The 23,750-nt window shown below is 37.2% G+C and overlaps 1 protein-coding gene across 1 annotated transcript in view; it reads right to left on the minus strand.

Moving 5' to 3' along the window:
* LOC127840602 (uncharacterized) overlaps positions 1 to 23,237 on the minus strand; it is a 35,577-nt gene extending 12,340 nt beyond the window's left edge. Inside the window, exons 1-6 of the mRNA XM_052369010.1 lie at positions 23,195 to 23,237; positions 11,523 to 11,653; positions 11,273 to 11,367; positions 2,231 to 3,352; positions 1,196 to 1,612; positions 960 to 1,012 (exon numbers count right to left, since the gene is read on the minus strand). Coding sequence (XP_052224970.1) covers positions 960 to 1,012; positions 1,196 to 1,612; positions 2,231 to 3,352; positions 11,273 to 11,309 — 1,629 coding nt within the window. The 5' untranslated portion in view covers positions 11,310 to 11,367; positions 11,523 to 11,653; positions 23,195 to 23,237. The remainder of the gene's footprint in view (positions 1 to 959; positions 1,013 to 1,195; positions 1,613 to 2,230; positions 3,353 to 11,272; positions 11,368 to 11,522; positions 11,654 to 23,194) is intronic.
* Between the last annotated feature and the right edge of the window lie 513 nt (positions 23,238 to 23,750).

Raw genomic sequence — 23,750 nt, forward strand, 5'->3', positions numbered from 1 at the left:
TTCGTAAAGTACCGTTACCTTTAGTAACGGTCACTTAAATATGTTGTCTTTGAAATAAATGCAGTTTATGTACGAGTTTCACTTAAAAGGTAAACTCTAGATGCATCACCACCATAGTTTTAAAAGAAGTTGCACGATTTTAAAAATACACCAACTCGGTATTGTTTCTCTTAAATAAATTATTTTTTCCGCTATTATTAAAGTAAGAATTTAAAAAACTCGTCTTAGTGCAAGCATGGAAGCTATAATAAGGATACTGCTGACAAACGGTCATGTTTGTTTTTGTTATTTTGTGCAAAGTGCCTATCCAGATGACCATAGTTCTCTAAATTATATTTAAGTCCCCATTATAGTAAACCTATGCTCCAGCTAATTATTGGCATAAAACCTTGACATTGGCATACAAATTTGAGCAATATGTGTTGCACACAAACGACCCAATTTGTTCAAATACAAGATATAAGTTGATTACGGTAGCCTTGAAGAATATTTATTTTCTTGGATTACGAGTGGTAAAATCATCTACGCCGAGGCCAACATAGTTTCGTTTATTTAAATGCATTTCATGCTGGAATAATACCGCAATGCCGACAAAATAATGACGTCCTTTCACATTTAAATAGTTAAAACTCATCGAAACTTTTACCTGTTATTGTTCACTGTTTAAAACAGTGAACTTCCCGTGTTAAAACACTTTCTCATTAAAATCACGCTTAAGTAACCAAACATACGTATTACTCTGCGTATTGACGCTAAAACTCGCATGATACACCCTAAAAAGCAATTTGCATTTAAAATTATAAAAATAAAATGGATCTCAGAATGCTTTGCAAGTATGAACTAAGCTTCTTGATCCTCTCTTATGTAAATGTTTAGCTTTTACACTAGAAAGATATGCATTTATTAAATACGTAATACTTCTTATTACGAGCAATTAAGCTTGATAACGAATGCAGTACCCGTTGTTCTATGAGCGAACCACTCCGGACATCAATCTCCAAAGGATAGAAGCCTGCCAAATTAAACAAAAATATATCCGTTTAAATGTACACACACGTTTGCTTGAAAAGGTGAGCTTTATATCATCTCTTGTGATATATGATTTTGTTTTTGACAAGAAACAATCGAACATATTTGCTTTCCCCACCAGCCATTCACTAACAAGGGTAAGGGTAATTGAAATAAACGTACGCACCTTCAAACTGCATGTCCATCGCATATATTCGCCTTAAACGCATAAACATCTGTTCAAGCAGGTGATGTTGGTTTATCACGTTGGCAATAGAGGCGGCATTTTCGTCAGGTGTACAACAAATGTAGCACTGAAGCTTACTCGTGTACGCGGCATTCATAAATTGTTGCAAAAAATCTGGAGCATGACAATCAGTCGTTGATGCGTGTATTGATACTGATTTGTACTTGTCACCATTAAGCACATCTTTGAAGAATTGTGTTATAGAGTTCACCACACTGTCCATACTGTCACTTGAAGGGTTTGCCACAGCAAGCATAACTATGCATGGGTTATCTTTCGTTGCCTGCTTGACGAACGTTTCTCCGAGTTTTAACTTTGTGCACGAAGCTGTTCCCGATGCATTTATGAAACATTTCTCTGTAAAAGAACTTAAAATTGTATACACAACGCAATAACTGGTAAATCATCACATCATCAATCAAATGCCTAGTTTATTTGTCCAATGGCGCATGCCATTTAGTTATGTACTTATGCTTATGCGCACATTCTATGGTATTCCAAACTTGATTAAACAAAAATTTACAATTTCGATTGATGTACATATTAAGGGTAAGGGTGAGGTTTGGGTATGGGTACACTAGAGGGTTGATAGATTGCAAATTATGTACAGAAAAAGACAAACAAGCATTATATAATTATGCAATATTATTATACTTGCAAGCATAGATTACTGCGAGTATTCTGTACTTGTTCATAGTATGCCGTTAGAAATGATGTCATAAATAATGAACATTAGCTGTTAGTAACTGTAAAGCACAGTGAAACGTCTTTGGAAAGATAGTTTTATTTCATTTGTTTTGTACTTTACTATTTTACAAACATACTCTGACGAATAATTTTCAGAGATGTAATTACATTGTGTTATTTATATCCATTCATTCTTTATATTCGTTTTTTGATATTAATGTAATTATAAAATTTTCATGTGAAGTATACAGAAAAACGGCTGAGACGTCAACAATTGGTTTTACTTACTTAAAGATTGTTTTAATAAGTCACACACGGGGACTCCTAATGTGGTAGTTAGTAGCAATACAGCGTCCACCTTCAACTTCAACAGATCTCCCTGGACTAAATGCAATCCTATTCCGTCAACATCTACCCAACTAGCAATCGGTCTCGCTCCAATTGAATCAGCATCTGTCATTGTGACGTTTATGTCCACTGTGCAGTGATACTTATGAGATATTCGTTTAACTTCATCATCAATTAAATAAATATTGGACGCAGGTGCCGTACACTTGTAATCCTTTTGGGCAAACACGGTTCTTGCTTCCGACGTAAATTGTGTGACGTGTTGCTTTGTACCTACGATCTTCAGCATACCTGTGTGCTCCTTGTAGGGTAAAACAGTGACACAAAGCGTGGTCGCAAGTTCCATAACCTTCTCCTTAATCTGACCACAATCTGACATAAGCGCAGCTTCAATATAAGGATTCTTGATTATCTGATCCAGCTTAGCATTGCCATCCAAATCTTCCATGACATCCCTTGTTGCCACGAATTTGGTAGCAAATTCACTTGAAAAATGTTTGAATAGCTTACAATTACCACTCCATCTTGATATGTGTGTCTCAACTTGTTTTAATTCTGTTTTTGTTAACACAATTTCAACAATTGATTGTGAAATGACTTGTGTCGCCTCATTCACATCTGATTGTGATTTGCCGCAAACATAAAAATGTCCAGACAGTGTGCACCTATATACGCGCACGTTCTGATTTCTGTATACGTTACATATGTAATCGAACACTTGACCATTAATTCTTCCGTTGTTAATCAAAAGTGTTTCTGCTAAATCCGATCTGAACCGGACCTTTTGTGAGCGTAGAGACGTATTAATGAACTGGTCAAATACAGATTTAATTAAATGCCTGTTTTCTGGTTTGCATTCAAACGTTGCAGTGTCAGTGTGCGTATTTTCTTTCACCACAGTGATTCCATTAGACTTAAGGTGTGCTGCAATACCGAAGTTAGTCAGAACTGACCAGGGAATACTAACGTCAACTTCAGCAAGCGGAACTGACCAGGGGACACCAACGTCAACTTCAGCAAGCGTGGAGCGATCGTCATAACTCAGCTTAACATACTCATCATCTGAAAACAAACAAAATACAATGAATATTTGTTAGTAAGCATCGAAGTTAGTTTTATACGTACAATAATGCAGTTAACTAAGTACATAAGTTACTTGCACTTGTTTTTATCAACTATGATAAGTGGTGTGTTCGAGGATATATATTATTTTATTTGTTCACATTTCGATATAATTGGAATGATGTTTTGCGTTATTACTTATTATTTAATTAATAAATTATTTTAAATAACAATTTTTTGCAATCAAGCATTCAATGACCAATACCCATAGTAAATGTGTTTTTTTTTATTTCAGTGTGCCCCTCATACATGGCGTGCAGTTTAAAGATTTATAATGACAGGTTAAAAGATGCTTGAAGCAAAAATCAGAAAAAAATATTTGTATTTAAGTACAAGTGTATTATAAACATATTATTTCGTTTTGTTCGAAGCGAGCACTTTTGAACGTGATAAACCATTTGTTTATAACAACATCAAAGATTCACATCAAGAATAAACTAATCAAATATTGTAATATAAAATACTAGGTCAGCTCAAGTATTTGAAAATTAGGATACTTTCAGTGTTCGACACTAACGGGAGTCCGGTGGTCTGAGACTCCAGGAAATAAGAGACGGACTCCTTGTTTTTGTGTCAAAGATGTCCGTCGGACTCCTCCAAAATCATCTTTGAATTATAAAAAGTCCATTCGTTTCAGAATGTCTGTTAAAAAAAATATCTTAGTCCGAAAAAGGTATTGTCGAACGCTGTCTATAAAAACCTAGTTGCATTTTTTATTGTCACATTAAAATTGTAATAATTTAATATTCACCCTCTATATACTGCAGATGGAAGTTTGTAATACCAAGTCATAACCGCACAATTCAACCAGTGCTTGAGAACTGTTAGAGTTCCTCTTTACAAGATAGATCATAGACAGCTGGTCTATTGATAGTGAGAAGTATTCAATTAAAACTAAGTGATGTCGGAAGCATATACAAAACCAGAACAATACCATCATTGTGACGTTGCACTTGAATAGTATTTTTCTTTCATCCCATGAAAACCCCTTTCCGGTCTACACGTTTGTTTTCAGAAGATGCATTGTTCATACTTGTATTATAATGATGAAACAACTTTTATTGTCAATAATATAGTTTAAGTAAGCAAAACAAATGAAATGCAATTTACAAGTTTTTTGAAACGACTGGGAACGCAAAGGACCCGAGTCTGTTAACAAAAATGTTAAATAAAAACCCTGTTAACAGTGCTCTGTCATATCTTACACAGATGTTCCTAACAAGAGTCCTTATAAGATCTAATGAGCAAACTTACTTACAGTGAGCTTTTGTGATTACATTTTGCACATTTTTAATCATCGTTCCTACATGGCCCGTTATTAAAATATACATTGTTAACACTAGAGATTATACTTATTTCCAATTTATAAGAAACTTTCTAAGAAAATTGTTCAAAATGACGAATGGGTAAATTACAAAACTGCATTCAAAAACTTGGTTACCATGTCAAATTAAACGAACAATTTCTTTACATTCCCGAAATAACATGTTTATCAAATCCTCACGGAACTTGCTGCGAACGCTTTTTAAATAGTATATCTGCCGAGTTTGAAAAGGGTTCAGGTCTACTTAAAAATATGAGTATCAGTGGGCTAAGACGTTTTCCTGATTCGGATGAAACTTTTAACAATCTAGAAGTCAAATGTTCTGTTAAATCATCATGAAACAACCAGAACAATTGTACTCATGATATTTCAACTGAATACACAATTGATTCTACCCGTTCCGAAAAACGACTTAAGGTTAAAGTAGTTTAGGAAGGGATCATTTAGAAGTAACTCGTGTTAATCGTTCGGTTCGTCCGAAGTGTTTAAATGTGTTTTTAATAATACCCTAGGGTGAAATGTGCCACTCTTTGAAGTTTACTTGCTTGACAAGTACTTAAACAATGTCTTCTCTGAAACCGCAAGGCCAAGAAGTTTGATTTTAGCAATATCATTTTATTTCGGTCCTCTACCAAGTTTTGTTTTTATATATCGTCCCTCGTGTGAAAAATGGCCACGCCATATGATGAAGACATAAGACTTACATATAAAAATAAGTTTTTTCTCAAAAGGTTAGGGCATGGATTTATTTGTTGTTTAACATCGTATACTCTTCCTGTAACAAATTTGTTAAAATCATCCCTCTTGGATTAAAATTGATCCCGTCCTATGGGTTACTTGTTTAATTATATGCATTAGTGAACACTTTGAAAATCTTTTCTGGAGCAGCAGGACCTAGAGGCTTGATATTTTGCATGTTTCATCTTTTTTTTAGTCCATTGTTACAGTTGTTCAAATAATGCCCCCCTGGGGTCAAAACTTACCACATCCAGGGACTAATTATTTATAAAGACTTGTATAGAAAATATCGATAACTTCAAAACAATTTTTTTTTCAAACCGCAAGGGTCAGGGGTTAGATATTTGGTGTGCAACTTAAAATGATTTTCCTATTTTCTTCTTATAAGTTTTCTCAGACCATGTGTCTGGGTTAAAAACTATCAACAACGGAATCATCTGTGAATTATGGAAAAAAAAACGTATCGCGAGATCAGAATGTCCGCACCTTCTAACATCCGATAACAAGAGGGCCATGATGGCCCTGTATCGCCCCACTGTTTTTTTACGCGAAAAAAACGTGCAATGCGCATGGGTTTAAATGTACTCAAGCATATGACTTTCTCTTTCTATCCCTCGTCCCACTGGGCGCTTAAAGTTGGAAGGGTGAGAATTTATATATGGAAATAGTAACTACCGTGTTAACTAAACAGACTAAAAAGCCTGGGAATTGTTGCACAGGTCCTTTGCTTATAACGTAGGTACATCTATCTCTCCAAAAGATATTGTCGTTCTTTCTATTTCACATATTTTTAGATGCTGAAGATCAAATCTACGCATTTGATTTGAAACAGATTCACAAGGACTATATGAATCAAAATGCCTTAACCCTTTACTAAACGACACATTTCGGACATTCCCAATTTGAAAGAGGTTGCAGACGACAATTAAATTGTAATGGAATCTGACGGAAATGATCAGATAGGGAAGAAATAATTGTGATAAAAGGAGAAATTGCTCATCTCATCTTGAGCAATTTCTCCTTTTATCACAATTATTTATAAAGTCGTCAGCTACTAACATGTAAAATCCTGTAAGTGTTTGGTAAAGGGTTAACAATCTTTGGTTCCTTCTTAAGAGCCTTTCACACATTTATAACAAATACAATCGTAGCATCTTTCTTTGTAAAGAATCATCTCAAAATATAACAAGGGTTGTTTGTAAAACATGCATGCCCCCCATATGGGCTGTCAGTTGTAGTGGCAGCCATTGTGTGAATACGTTATTTGGCACTGTGACCTTGACCTTTGACCTAGTGACCTAAAAATCAATAGGGGTCATCTGCGAGTCGTGATCAATGTACCTATGAAGTTTCATGATCCTAGGCGTATTAGCTTTCTTGAGTTATCATCCGGAAACCATTTTACTGTGTAAAGTCACCGTGACCTTGACCTTTGACCTAGTTACCTGAAAATCAAAAGGGGTCATCTGCGAGTCATGATCAATGTACCTATTTAGTTTCATGATCCTGGGTGTAAGTCTTCTTGAGTTATCATCCGGAAACCATTTTTTTAAGTTGAGTCACCGTGACCTTCACCTTTGACCTAGTGACCTGAAAATCAATAGGGGTCATCTGCGAGTCATGATAAATGTATCTATGAAGTTTCATGATCATTGGCGTATTCGCTTTCTTGAGTTATCATCCGGAAACCATTTTACTGTGTAAAGTCACCGTGACCTTGACCTTTGACCTAGTTACCTGAAAATCAAAAGGGGTCATCTGCGAGTCATGATCAATGTACCTATTTAGTTTCATGATCCTAGGTGTAAGTCTTCTTGAGTTATCATCCGGAAACCATTTTTTTAAGTTGAGTCACCGTGACCTTCACCTTTGACCTATCGACCTGACAATCAATAGGGGTCATCTGCGAGTCATGATAAATGTACCTATGAAGTTTTATGATCCTAGGCATAAGCATTCTTGAGTTATCCAGAAACCATTTTACTATTGCGGGTCACCGTGACCTTGATCTTTGACCTAGTGAACTAAAAATCAATAGGGGTCATCTGCAAGTCATGATCAATGTACCTATGAAGTTTCATGATCCTTGGCATAAGCGTTCTTGAGCTATCATCCGGAAACCATTTTACTATTTCGGGTCACCGTGACCTTGACCTTTGACCTAGTGACCTGAAAATCAATAGGAGTCATCTGCGAGTCATGATCAATGTACCTATGAAGTTTCATGATCCTAGGCATAAGCGTTCTTGAGTTATCATCCGGAAACCATTTTACTATTTCGGGTCACCGTGACCTTGACCTTTGACCTAGTGACCTGAAAATCAATAGGGGGTCATCTGCGAGTCATGAACAAATTTGGTAGAGGACTATTTGATATCACTACATGCCAAATTTAGTAGCCATAGGCTCTATAATAATGAACAAGAAGATTTTAAAGTTTGCACAAAATAGGCCTTATTTAAGCATATGTTCATTTTTTTTACCCCCGGGCAGGGTCAAATTTGTCCCCAGGGGCATTATATGAACAAACTTAGTAGCGACCTATTTGATGTCACTACATACCGAATTTAGTAGAAATAGGCCCAATAGTAATGGACAAGAAGATTTTTAAAATTTGCACAAAATGGGCTCGATATAAGCATATGTTCAATTTTGTGACCCCTGGGGAATAGTCAAATTTGATCACAGGGGCATAATTTGAACAAACTTGGTAGAGGACTATTAGATGTCATTACATACCAAATTTGGTAGCCCTATGCCATACGGTTATGGACAAGAAGATTTTTAAAGTTTGCACAAAACAGGCCTTATATAAGCAAATTTTCAATTTTTGACCCCTCTGGGCAGGGTCAAATTTGACCCTAGGGGCATAATTTGAAGAAACTTGGTAGAGGACTATAAGATGTCACTACATACCAAATGTGGTAGCCCTAGGCCCAATGGTTATGGACGAGAAGATTTTTAAAGTTTTCACACAATAGGCCTTATATAAGCAAAATTTGTACAAATTTGGAAGAGGTTCACCCCAGGAACATTCCTGAGAAATTTCATCAGAATTTGACCAGTAATTTAGGAGAAGAAGATGTTTATAGAAAAGGTTAACACACGGACGGACGGACGCACGCACGACGGACACAAGACCATGACATAAGCCCCGCTGGCCTCTGGCCAGTGGAGCTAATAAAAAGCCACTAATCGATGTGCTTTAACACATTGACAAAACAAAACAATCCGAAATTATGTATTTAGGTTCCTTGTCGCAGTTCTTGTGAGTAGCAATAAGATAAACTCTCGAACACTGAATCATCCCAATCTTGGTCGTTTTTTTACTAAGATATTTTCGATTGTTTAACTAGCTTTCGCTGAACAGTCTCTAATCACTATACACATCATCACAATACCCGTAATTATGCACGTTTAACGGCCCCAATGCACTGAGGATGGGAACGACTGTGAATCAGGGTCCGGTTTAATGAAAAACTACAAAACCCGACTGTAGTCGGTTGACTGTGTGGTAGACCGACGCTCGTCGGCCGCCAACTGACCACTCGTCGCGTTCAAGGAGCAAGTTGCCGCGACTGTGGTCGCACGACGGTGTGGTCAGTCGACTGCGGTCGTGGAAATCGCTATTTTTAGGAAAATTACTACTTCAGCCATGAACATTCGACGGCGAAAATACACGCGAAAAATGGAATACGAAGACAGCAACGATTCGAGTCATTGCCATTCGTGGTCCAAAAAAGAGATTGATATCCTTTTAGAGCTTGTTATCGAGAACAAAAACGTGCTGTGGGGAAAGTACGGGCCATTGGTGACCGAGGCAAAGAAGCGTAAACAGTGGCTGGAGTTTGTGGCAGCCATAAACGCGTGTAGGGTGGCGTTGAGGACAGCAGACACATGTAGAAAAAGCTACGGGACATAAAGAGGAATGCACGAGACTGACCACTCGTCGCGTTCAAGGTACCAACATTAGACTCCCAGACAGTCTGAGACGGTGCCAAGATCGCCTTGACACCTGCAGGAGACTCCCAGACAGTCTTCGATGGTGCAAGACAGTTTCCCAGACCGGCGGATCACCAGTAGGAGACTCCCAGACAGTCTGTGACGATGCCAAGACCGTCTGGGCACCAGAAGGATACTCAAAGACGGTCTGCGACGGTGCCAATACCGTCTCGGCACCGGCAGGAGACTTTCAGACAGTATTTGACGGTGCCAGACAGTCTCTCAGACCGGCGGGGCATCTGCAGCAGACCCCCAGACAGTCTGCAACGTTACCAGACAGTCTCTCAGATCGGAGGGGCACCTGCAGCAGACCCCAGACAGTCTGCGACGTTACCAGACAGTCTCTCAGACCGGAGGGGAACCTGCAGTTGACTCCCAGACAGTCTGTAACAGTGCCAGACAGTCTCTCACTCCGTCGAAGACTGTTTGGGAATCCAGACGGTCTTTGCGCCGTCGCAGACTCCTGGGAGTCTCTTGCAGGTGTCCTGACGGTTTGGGAGACTGTCTGACACCGTCTGGTAGTCTCCTGCAGGTGCCCGAACGATCTTGGCACCGTCGCAGACTGTCTGATAGTCTATTGTAGGTGCCCAGACGTAATTGGCAACATCGCAGACTGTCTGGGAGTCTCCTGAAGCTGTCTAGACGGTCTTGGAACCGTCGCAGACTTCTTGGAGTCCCTGCAGGTGCCCCACCGGACTTGGAAACTGGCATCGTCGCACACTGTCTGGGAGTCTCCTGCAGGTGCCTCGCCGGTCATTAAGACTCTCTGGCACCGTCGCAGACTGTCTGGATGTCTTCTGCAGGTGCCCAGATGGTCTTGGCACCGTCACATACTGTCTTGGAGTCTCCGGCAGGCGCCCAGCTGGTCTGGGAGACCTTCTGAAACCGTCGCAGACTGTCTGGGATTGTCCTACATGTTCCCAGACGATCTTGGTACCGTCGCAGATTGTCTGAGAGTCTCCAGGCACGGGTTTTGGGTGCCGACAAGCGTCAAGTGACGAGCAGTCGTGGTGAGAGGGGTGGACTGCGGTAGCTCGACAGTATGTCGCACAACGCGCGGTCGACTGACGATCTTCGCTCTCTATTAATACCGGTTATCGTCACACGACGATTATTCGCTGGTACAACCATAGTCGCCCGACCATGGTCGCTCTCATTAAACCGGACCCAGTTGTGCGTAAATAACCCCATGTCACTATCAATCAATAAGTTCAGTGGCTTTGTGGCGGTTAGTTGGCTGTGTTATATTACCGGGTATGTTAACTATTAAAGGGAAAATGTATAAAGCAATGGGCTGTTACAACAAATCCCAGAGCTCAACAAGCAAGCATATATAAATGCATTATAGATATATAAAAAAAATATTTACAATAATTAGCTTAAAGTGTACTGGCATGTGTATCATAATTTTGCAATCTGAGATAACAAATGACATCAAAGATTGAACAGCAGTCACGTTGAACTTCGATTTGAAACCAAACGAGTAAGAGGATTTCACAATTTATGTTTAAGATGTGTCATTAACCGAAAAATACGGTATAAAAGTGGATTTAAAGTATTTAAGGACTTCCTGAAGTATAGTCGGACTCCAAAATTCCAGAAAAAGTCCAAAAAACTTCTCACTCATAATAGTTAGTGTCGAACACTGACTTTCATTTGATATAACAGCACAAATCTTGATAAAAAGAAAATACAAAATCAGTAATAAACGGTAAAATAAATAAACTCGAAATGCAGTTAACATGCAAAATTTATGCACACATTATAACTACACAAGGAATTTCCAAATAACAGACCTGAAGTTTCTGACTCAGAATTAGTCATACCCGCCATTGTGTCTAGATGGGCGAGTTAGGTGCTATGCAGGTTTACTATGATTTAGTGTTGATATCTGAAAATAATAGTATCAGTCTCTATTAAACACATGTTCAACTGTCATGTCATAGACATCAAACACCACTTTTCAAGTGGTTAGAATACATTCAAACATTATACTAGTAGTTTGATAATGATCATTTACGCAAGTGTTTGACATTCAAAACTTACCTTGTGCGTTCAAATTGATTGATTGTGACATCATTTTATCTTGGATCAGCACTTTTGCCGCAATTTTTCTTGGATACAATTTGCTTTCAGCAAGTATTTAATCGTAATATGTCGGCTACCCAACACATTAGCTAAATGACAAAAATAAAATAATATACGTATCGAGAACATTATAAGTCATAAAATATGCAACATACTGACCTTAATTACATAGATAAATTATAAAGAATTCAAAAAGTTCAACGTGGTCTCAAGACCATTTTGTGTTCGCAAAGACACCCAATATGACAACTAACCCGATAAGCTTTTCCATGGCTTTTCTCATCACTTCGGAAATATCACCAATATCGTGAAAGTTGCCAATTTAGCGTCAATATACTCTCAATTGGAAAACAGTAATTGTTTAATGTATACATTTCGAAAACTTCTTATTTGTATACATTTTCAATATTTCATGTTTAACTTTATTATTACATGTGTGTTAACCGCTCAGTTCAGAAAAAAAATCATAATAAAATTTATTTTTAAAAAGAATGTCAAAAGACCGTAACTATATCAATTGACTGTCACCGTGATATTCTTACTATCAACATTCGCAGGAAGTAAGGTATGAACACTGTATAAAAACAGCTCAACCTGTAAATTGGACAGATAAAAAGGAGCATTAAGAGAGTATGCCTACTGCGACTTTGGTGCGATTTGGCTGCTTCCCAAACCAAGACTCGAAAGCAGTAAAAAAAGCTGGTCTATATAAAGATCACGTGGATATTTAACAATAACTTGAAATCGTTTAAATATTTCGATGAAGAATAAAGAAAAATACCACGTATTATGACCGTGGGGGTGTAGAAATACCAAAATCCCCGTAATTACCGAAATCCCCCGAAATCCCCCCACCCCCAAATATCCCCCGAAATCCCCAATAATATTTATTATTTATCAAAATACTGCGGATATTAAGATAGAATATTGCAAAATACAATGAATTTACTGATGAAAAATTGTTTTTATCCATGTTTGGCAGTGAAAAACTAAAATATATACATAATTATTGGGATTCCGAGTATGAATCCATAGTGCATGTTTTCACAAGCACGATCAGGTACAGAAATCCCCGCTGTAAAGATCTTAAAGTGTCAAAAAATCATCTGGGTGGCTTTTTGATATTAGAAAGAAGAGGTACAGACAAAAACTTAACAACAATATCCCATTTCTTTTGAAAAAATATTGACTTGTAGCGGGGATTTCGGTAATTCTACATTCGCCCACAGAGTACCGAAATCCCCCATATTTACATATGAAAGTGTCAAAAATATCATTTGTATTCTTGTTTTAGGCTTTGCTTGAATGTTTACGTGCAAAAAATAATATTAATGTTAATTATTAAGCACACTTGACAGCATAAGTTTCCTCTTAGGGGGGATTTCGGTAATTCTACATTCGCCCGCCGAGTACCGAAATCCCCCATATTTGCGCCTTATAGGGTCAATATGTCATCAGTATGATTGTTTCTTGGCATCGCATAACTGTTAATGTGCAAATAATGATATCAATATTAATTTTAAGCACTCTTGACACCATGCGCTGCCTCTTTGCGGGGATTTCGGTAATTCTACACAAGAGCATAGACGCGCGTCGGTACCGAAATCCCCGCTGTACAAACCTGCAAGAGTCAAAACAATCATTATAGTGCTTACTTATTGTAGAAATCAGTCAGACAGACAAAAAACTATCAACAATATCCCCTTTGGTGACTTCTGTTGACAAATTATCACTAAGGCCAGGGATTTCGGTAATTCTACATTCGCCCGCCGAGTACCGAAATCCCCATATTTGCGCCTTATAGGGTCAATATGTCATCGGTATGATTGTTTCTTGGCATCGCATAACTGTTGATGTACAAATAATGATATAAGTATTATTTTTAAGCACTCTTGACACCATACGCTGCCTCTTAGCGGGGATTTCGGTAATTCTACACCAGAGCATAGACGCGCGCCGGTACCAAAATCCCCACTGTACCAACCTGCAAGATTCGCAAAAATCATTATTGTGCTTACGTATTGTAGAAATCAGTCAGACAGACAAAAAACTATCAACAATATCCCCTTTGGTGACTTCTGTTGAAAACTTATCACTAAGGCCAGGGATTTCGGTAATTCTACATTCGCCCGCCGAGTACCGAAATCCCCCATATTTGCACCTTATAGGGTCAATATGTCATCAGTATGATTGTTTCTTGGCATCGCATAACTGTTTATGTGCAAATAATGATATCAATATTAATTTCTTAGCACTCTTGACACCATACGCTGCCTCTTAGCGGGGATTTCGGTAATTCTACACAAGAGCATAGACGCGCGTCGGTACCGAAATCCCCGCTGTACAAACCTGCAAGAGTCAAAAAAATCATTATAGTGCTTACTTATTGTAGAAATCAGTCAGACAGACAAAAAACTATCAACAATATCCCCTTTGGTGACTTCTGTTGACAAATTATCACTTAGGCCAGAGATTTCGGTATTTCTACATTCGCCCGCCGAGTACCGAAATCCCCCATATTTGCGCCTTATAGGGTCAATATGTCATCGGTATGATTGTTTATTGGCATCGCATAACTGTTGATGTACAAATAATGATATAAGTATTATTTTTATGCACTCTTGACACCATACGCTGCCTCTTAGCGGGGATTTCGGTAATTCTACACCAGAGCATAGACGCGCGCCGGTACCGAAATCCCCACTGTACCAACCTGCAAGAGTCGAAAAAATCATTATAGTGCTTACTTATTGTAGAAATCAGTTAGACAGACAAAAAACTATCAACAATATCCCCTTTGGTGACTTCTGTTGACAAATTATCACTTAGGCCAGGGATTTCGGTAATTCTACATTCGCCCGCCGAGTACCGAAATCCCCCATATTTGCGCCTTATAGGGTCAATGTCATCGGTATGATTGTCTCTTGGCATCGCATAACTGTTGATGTACAAATAATGATATAAGTATTATTTTTAAGCACTCTTGATACCAATCGCTGCCTCTTAGTGGGGATTTCGGTAATTCTAAAATGTAGAATTACCTAGAATTCCTAGATCCCGTTTCTGACTCATACTTTAATGGATTCGATGCAGCAATTTACTTCTTGCTCAAAAATCGGAAACTTTACAATGTCAATATAATCCACCCCTTTTTTGATTTGTCGGCGATTATATGAGCCTTGTCATATATATAATTATATTCATGAGCGATTATATGATGCATGTGCGTAAAGTGTCGTCCCAGATTAGTCCGCACATGCTATTCAGGGACGACACTTTCCGCGTAAACTTATTGGTAAGGAGGGACTTCTTTGAAACTAAAAATACCATAAAAGTGGAAAGTGTCGTCCCTGATTAGCCTGTGCGGACTGCACAGTCTAATCTGGGAAGACACTTTACGCACATGCATTAAGCCCAATTTTGTCAGAAAAGACATATAACGTTATGGCGATAGTGGTCTTAGATGTGGTGACATACAGTAAACTTATAATAATCAAGAACATTTAAAACACTCATCATTTAAAGAGTTTGACTGACATTGCGCGAAAAATCTTTGCGTGAAATCTTCCAATTTAAGTCAGTTACTTCGTGCTAACAGCCAATGCGATGTATTTAATTGCCAATGTCGGTTATTCTTCCCACACTCTGTTTTGGTTTTGACATTGTATCTTCACAAAGAAACGTATACGTTGGATATAGCTATCACCTAACGATATTACTTTAGCCATTGTAGAATAATATTTTGCCAGTAAGATCGAGCTGTGCTTAATTATATTAGTTGATACAATAGTGATAAATATGTCAGCACACTTCAAACTGACATTTATAATAATAATAGTGTAATAATATGAGTTTTAATTCACACATCTCGCCTATGCAGCATTCACTCAACGTGTAATGGCACGCGCATTTTATATTATTTGACACTATTAGAAATAATGATGTTAGCACAATCAAGCTGACAGATTCGTATCAGAATTTAATTATGTGTAATGTATATCGAACCTCTCGCAACGTTTACTGGCACGCGGACATAACCAAATTATTGCCACTAATGCTAGCTATAATTACTACAGTTTGTAAACCAGTTCCGGGTAATCAGCAGTTCCGAATAATCTGTATTTAATATTCCATAATGCGACACTTAAAAATAAAATGATAAGTGTCTAAGGCATACATTTGGTAAATTTAGGTTTTATTTCTTAATATCCACATTCACACTTTGATTATTATAAGCGCCGTCTTTAATTAGGCCATCAAAAAGTACTTAATAAAATGTGCAACGGTGATGTTGATCCATTCTCGTTGTTTAATGTAAACGTACAAAACAATTTAGCAATAAATGAAATCAGGTATGTTGGTAGTAAATCCAATTTTCCAGTACAGTAGCGAGGTGTCTGTGTATTGAGCGGATAGATAAAGATCACCACAGCAGGTTGCTGATACACAGTGTAGACTTCCCCTGTTTTATTTTTTAACCCTACCGGTTTCGCCGGAGGGGACTTATGGCTGCGCTCTGTGTGTCCGTGAGTCTGTCTGTCAGTCTGTCACACGTTAGTATTCAATCGTTTTGCGTTGTTTTTAAAACGTCAAAAGATGCATATATTTGCTATATTAGAGCATGGCAAATGTTCCGTAATACTGTCTCCTCACAAATATCATATCTAAATCGAAAATTTGCGAATCAGACACAACTTTTAAAATTTTGTCAATTTACCAAAACGTGTAAAGGCCCCTTTTATAAAGAAATGTCGTAAATTTTTTTAGTGTACGTGCTTGACATATTATAGCACTGTTTTGGAATTCAACCGGAATTTGACCCATAATTTGATGCAAGCCACAGTTTTCTACACAATTGTATGAAACAATCAATATATTGGCGCGATGGAACTTTATCTATGAATCACGCTGAATAGTATCAGATTTGCATTATGTGTAATGTAGTTCGATTCGATGGTGTATTGAAATATATACAATAATGATAATAAACAGTAGCAGGCAACAGGCATCAGGTTGATAAGAAGATCTGCTTTATTGAACGTGAATATCATCAAAAAATAAAAAGTGTTCAGAAATTATAAATTTGCACAGTATCATTATTAACACCTTAATACCATCATTTTTAAACTGATATCGGAAATAAAGAAATTTCGTTTTTTATTTGTGTGTATGTGCTTGAATGAATGTTGTCAGTCAGTCGGTCGGTCGGTCGGTCGGTCGGTCAGTCAGCAGTCAGTCAGTCAGTCAGTCAGTTACTCCGTTAATTTCAGACTTCTCACAGCCTTCAAAAAAAACAATCCTGCAGCGTTGTTGAACGTTGCTCAGGCCGAACAGCAACTTCTCAAGACGTACAAAGTCCAGTTTAAACCTCAAACCATTAAAGCCGCTGACCATCAAAGTGATCCAGTTTCAATACAAATTCTGCGTGCATACCATCCAGTAGTGTTAACACAAAAATGTCCGTTAAAATCAGTAGGCGATGGCAACTGTCTTTTTCGTACGGTTAGTATGTTAGTTTCAAATAAGCAAGACAATGACATTCTCTTGAGACTGCTTGGTGCGTTAGAATTAATTGAACATTCGGACTATTACAGAAATGAGAACTTTTTCAAGGATTCACGCTTGTTGCAAGCCAATTTTAAGTCTTGAGTCCAGGATGCACTCACAATTTATTCTCCATGTGAGCTGGCACACATTTACGCTCTTAGTGCGGTATTGGGAAAAACTTTGAATTCGTACTATCCGCCACAGGTTGATTCATACACATCTTCCCAACCCTATAATCTTAGAATCGTTGGTAGGGGAGTAAAGGATTTGCATACCGATTTAACACTCATGTGGACAATGTGCCGCTTTGATATAGGGGATTTCAAACCGAACCATTTCGTACCGCTTGTTGACAGAACCGGGCCAGATAACATTTTCGTGACAGTTGATGATATGTTAGACATTGACCGAGCATGTTTTAATGACGATTCTTACAATGAGTTAAATGGGACACAAACGGTCGTTGTTGATGATGATGTTGATGATGATGATTGTAATGAGGATGATGATGATACTAATAATGATCGCGAAGGGGATAATGATGATAATTATGGTGATCATAATCATGGTCAAGATGATGATGTAGACCAATCAGTATTAATGTCTGGTGACAACACGTTGTCTGATTTAGCGGCCAAATACGACTGTGTCATACAAGTTGCAAAAAAAACAGGTCCAGCTGCTAGTCTCATTCATGACGACGAAAATTTAGGAAAAAATAGCGCAAATGATATAGAGAAAACTACTGTCCTTGAAGTCGCATATGCAGGCAAATTAGAAAATTCTTTCCTTGAAACTAATAAAGTTATAGATTTATTAACAAACACTGTCAAGGGTATCGACAAAATTCCAACTGGCTTGAAGTCAAATGTTTATTTTGTGATGAATAATGGCGATAACCACCACAAACGTAATAAAAACAAACGATCTTCATTCAATGATGACTGTGGAGTATGGGACAGCAATACAGGCGCAAGTCCAAAATCTTTTTATGTAAGAGACAGTGATGGCGACTTAACTATGCTCTATAAAAGAAACGGTCAGTTCTGTAAAAGGAAAAAGGAATGCGGTCAATGTGTGTATGAGCCGTTAGAAAATCAACCTGTCGGAAACGAAATTGTCTGTCTGCAAAGATACTATGTCACACTCAAGCTTGACCGACGTTACAAAAAACGAGTGTCTTGGTTATCAAACAATGGAACTGACAGAAGTTTGGCGGTTGTCGAATACTTAGGAACTTACTTACTTACTTACCGGTAACGCAAAATGTACGTCGGAGTACACGAGAACTCCGCAATTAGTCATGGACGATATCGAAGCAATGATACCAAAAGACAAACCATAGGTTATTTACAACAAGTTAAAAGACAAGTACGACGATCTCGAATGTCCCTCTGGAACGCAACAAATTCGTGACAAAAAGAAATACGTATTGTCCAAAGACCGACCTCATGCAACGCGAAATAACATCGCCGATCAAATCATAACTCTATAAAATATGGTTACCGACAATCACGATTTTTTGCGGTCCATTATCAGGACAAGCAATAGAACACCGACAATAATTTGTAACACTGACGAACAAATTATGGACCTGAAAAATATCTGCGCTTCTGGTCAAGCAATTCTAGGCGTAGACAAAACATACAATCTATGCGATATGCACGTGACGGTTACATGTTACAAACAAATATTTGTATGCAAAGTCACTTCAAAGGATCCTCCTATTTTCATTGGACCAATGTTCATTCATGACAACAGTGATGTTGAGACGTACGGACAGTTCTTCAGTCACTTACGACTGAAACTCATTGACACACCATTAGATAAAATGGTTATAGGCACTGACGACGAGAAAGCCTTGGTGAACGCGATCTCAACATGCTTTCCCGACGCAACGCACATATTATGCACTCGACATTTATTGCAAAATGCAAAACAGAAATTGACGGACGACGCCATTAACATAAAAGACAGACAATACATTCTTGATCATATATTTGTATGTATGTGCGTTTAATTTATTCATAATTTTTTTAAGAATTATTTTTTAATGTTTTCAATGTTTATCCACTTGACAAAACCAGGTATGATACATGTAGCAAAAGCATTTATATCATATTGACGCATGTGCGCAGCGGGTAATCAGATTCCCCGCTGCGGTATTCAGATTATCACCTTCAATCGGAGGCAATTTAATTAACACCCCGCTAATAAGATAACAGGATTAACAGCTTCAGTAAGTTGTGATTTAATTAAAACCCCGCTGATAGTTTACCTGTGTATTCCGTTGATATTTCTATCATGAATTAAATGAAACACAAGTTAAATGCCCCATCTTTTATATTTCTTTATAAATTTTAATGGTAATCATACCTGTTTTTTTATCATTGTTCACCTTTGTTAATACAAGCATGATCTTGAATTATGTAACACCTTCTTTGCATATGTATATGTACAACTATTGTATATACATTTTTTCTATTTATTCATTCCATTGTTCTTTTCTTATTCTAACTTTACAACCTTCTTTGCACATGTATATGTAACATAGTTGTATATATTTTTCTTTCGTTTTAAATTCTGTCTTTCTATCTTTTATTCTAATTTTACTACCATAATTGCATATGTATATGTAACATAGTTGTATATATATTTATTTCATTTTTTTATTCTATCTTTCTATCTTTTATTCTAACTATACTACCTTCTTTGCACATGTATATGTAACATAGTTGTAAATTTTTTTTATTTTTTTTTATTCTATCTTTCAATCTTTTATTCTAACTATACTACCTTCTTTGCATATGTATATGTAACATAGTTGTATATATATTTTTTCAATATTTGTACTGTATGTTTTTGTGATATGTACCACTTAGTATGCATTATATTTTTATATACACATTCCGGCCAAAATGCCGGTGTATGTCCTGTATTTTTTATAAATATTATTACATTCTACTATATTCTGATTTGGAATTGAGGATAACACATTCATTGACAGACAAGCTTGTCTAAAGCTGTGCAGTTTTATTTCAAAACAACATCTGCAAATTTTAACGTCTTATTTATATAGCTCGGCCTATGTTTTTTTTTATTTTCTCGTTTAAATATTTGGGACTATTTCGGCCTATTTTTTTTTTTACGAAATTCAAAATTTGGCTCTTTCAAGAGGTGGCCTCCACGTGGCAAGAGCTGGGCAACATATTCATTATGTTGCCAAACAACCTCATGTATATATAGAGATAACTTGAGTGCTTGGCGGTGATTCAGTGCTGTGCAGGGGAGATAGGCTGTATGACTGATTTCTACAAAATAAAATACTTGACCTTGACACTTGACGGTTTGTACAGCGGTTTAAGTTCTTGTGTGGATTTACCGAAATCCCCGCTAAGAGGAAACATATGCTTGCTTAATAATTAACATTAATATCATTATTATCACTACTATAAGAAAGTACTATAATGCTTTCTTTTTGCCACTCGAATGCCACAACGTATGCTTAGTAATTAATACTAATATCATTAAACTTGTTGCTTACCGGTGTATTGATGCAGTCGATAACGAGCACCCCGCCGGGACTACAGTAGGGTGCTAATACACACGTGTACCGGGTGCAATACCCGATCCAAGCAACGACGTGTCAGAACGGGGATTTCGATAATTCAACCTGTTTAAAATGTGCTCGCTCGTAAATCGAAATCACCGTTACTCCGATAATGATCATAATTTATCAAGCGTATGTACAAAGTAATAACAGTTAAAAGTTTCCAATTTTTGAGCAAGAAGTAAATTGCTGCATCGAATCCATTAAAGTATGAGTCAGAAACGGGATCTAGGAATTCTAGGTAAATCTACATTTTAGAATTACCGAAATCCCCACTAAGAGGCAGCGATTGGTGTCAAAAGTGCTTAAAAATAATACTTATATCATTATTTGTACATCAACAGTTATGCGATGCCAAGAAACAATCATACTGATGACATATTGACCCTATAAGGCGCAAATATGGGGGATTTCGGTACTCGGCGGGCGAATGTAGAATTACCGAAATCCCTGGCCTTAGTGATAATTTTTCAACAGAAGTCACCAAAGGGGATATTGTTGATAGTTTTTTGTCTGTCTGACTGATTTCTACAATAAGTAAGCACTATAATGATTTTTTTTACTCTTGCAGGTTTGTACAGCGGGGATTTCGGTACCGACGCGCGTCTATGCTCTTGTGTAGAATTACCGAAATCCCCGCTAAGAGGCAGCGTATGGTGTCAAGAGTGCTTAAAAATAATTCTAATATCATTATTTGTACATAAACAGTTATGCGTTGCCAAAAAACAATCATACCGATGACATATTGACCCTATAAGGCGCAAATATGGGGGATTTCGGTACTCGGCGGGCGAATGTAGAATTACCGAAATCCCTGGCATTAGTGATAAGTTTTCAACAGAAGTCACCAAAGGGGATATTGTTGATAGTTTTTTGTCTGTCTGACTGATTTCTACAATAAGTAAGCACTATAATGATTTTTTGACTCTTGCAGGTTTGTACAGCGGGGATTACGGTACCGACGCGCGTCTATGCTCTTGTGTAGAATTACCGAAATCCCCGTTAAGAGGCAGCGTATGGTGTCAAGAGTGCTTAAAAATTAATATTGATATCATTATTTGCACATCAACAGTTATGCGATGCCAAAAAACAATCATACTGATAATATATTGACCCTATAAGGCGCAAATATGGGGGATTTCGGTACTCGGCGGGCTAATGTAGAATTACCGAAATCCCTGGCCTAAGTGATAATTTTTCAACAGAAGTCACCAAAGGGGATATTGTTGATAGTTTTTTGTCTGTCTGACTGATTTCTACAATAAGTAAGCAATATAATGATTCTTTTTTACTCTTGCAGGTTTGTACAGCGCGGATTTCGGTACCGGCGCGCGTCTATGCTCTTGTGTAGAATTACCGAGATCCCCGCTAAGAGGCAGCGTGTGGTGTCAAGAGTGCTAAAAAATATTATTAATATTATTATTTGCACATTAACAGTTATGCGATGCCAAGAAACAATCATACCGATTACAATTGACCCTATAAGGCGCAAATATGGGGGATTTCGATACTTGGCGGGCGAATGTAGAATTACCCAAATTCCCCCCTAAGAGGCAACTTATGCTGTCAAGTGTGCTTAATAATTAACATTAATATTATTTTGTGCACGTTAACATTCAAGCAAAGCCAAAAACCAAGAATACAAATGATATTTTTGACACTTTCAGATGTAAATATGGGGGATTTCGGTACTCTGTGGGCGAATGTAGAATTACCGAAATCCCCGCTACAAGTCAATATTTTTCAAAAGAAGTGGGATATTGTTGTAAAGTTTTTGTCTGTACCTCTTCTTTCTAATATCAAAAAGCCACCCAGATGATTTTTTGACACTTTAAGATCTTTACAGCGGGGATTTCTGTACCTGATCGTGCTTGTGAAAACATGCACTATGGATTCATACTCGGAATCCCAATAATTATGTATATACTTTAGTTTTTGACTACCAAACATGGATAAAAACACTTTTTCATCAGTAAATTCGTTGTATTTTGCAATATTCTATCTTAATATCCGCAGTATTTTGATAAATAATAAATATTATTGGGGATTTCTGGGGATTTCGGTAATTACGGGGATTTTGGTATTTCTACACACCGACCGTGTTACGTCATGTACATCTACAATCTATTGTCTAATTAACGTATGTCCCGTGAAAATAGTATTTCTTCGGCATAGGATAATATTATGTCTTGCATTGATAAATGTTTGTTTTTTATTTAAAATTATGTAATTATAGTTATGTAGTAGGTTGCAAAACAATTACATTTTTTATTGCAAATTTTCGAAAACGAAAGTGAACATTCTAATTTCCATGTCTAATGAACGGAAAACGAAAGTACTATCTACATCAATGTGCATAAGTGCGCTTAGAAAATGTACCGTATAAATATTCTTATATTCCCACTACAGAGTATATGGCATACATTAAACACATAAAAAAATACATGAATGTAATTAACGGATATATACCAACAAGCAAAATGTAGGTTGATGACATGAAACGCCCAGTCTAACAGCTGGCTAAACAACACTTACTTGCTTAACCTAACGTTCAATCGTGGATTGGTTCCGTATTCGTGTCAAAATAAAGCCGGGATCAAGGCAACATTAATATTGACGGTAAAACGAACTAATTTATGTTCTATTAATCTTATGTTCGAGCATGAGCGTGTTTCCACTGATGTTTGCAAAAAAACACACGAGCTTTTATTAACAATTGTTTGTTACAAGGTGCTGACTCATTCTGGATCTAAATACCAACTTCACAAACTCATCGTAATTATTTGCGATCTGTATTTTATATGCGCATAAAGTGACTGTTCTACTCTATTCTTATAATAGGCAGTTGATGAGTTTATATAGATTTTATCCCAATAGATGTCTGTGATTTGTAATTCATTTTACCTAACTGTATACATTTCGTTATCATCAGCATCAATATCATCATCATCATTATAAAAATCGTCGTCATCATAACATTATCATCATTGCCATACTTTTTGCGATATTTTGTTGTTGTTTAAACATTA

Source organism: Dreissena polymorpha, chromosome 8 (genome assembly GCF_020536995.1).
Source record: "Dreissena polymorpha isolate Duluth1 chromosome 8, UMN_Dpol_1.0, whole genome shotgun sequence".
Taxonomy (NCBI): Eukaryota; Metazoa; Mollusca; class Bivalvia; order Myida; family Dreissenidae; genus Dreissena; species Dreissena polymorpha.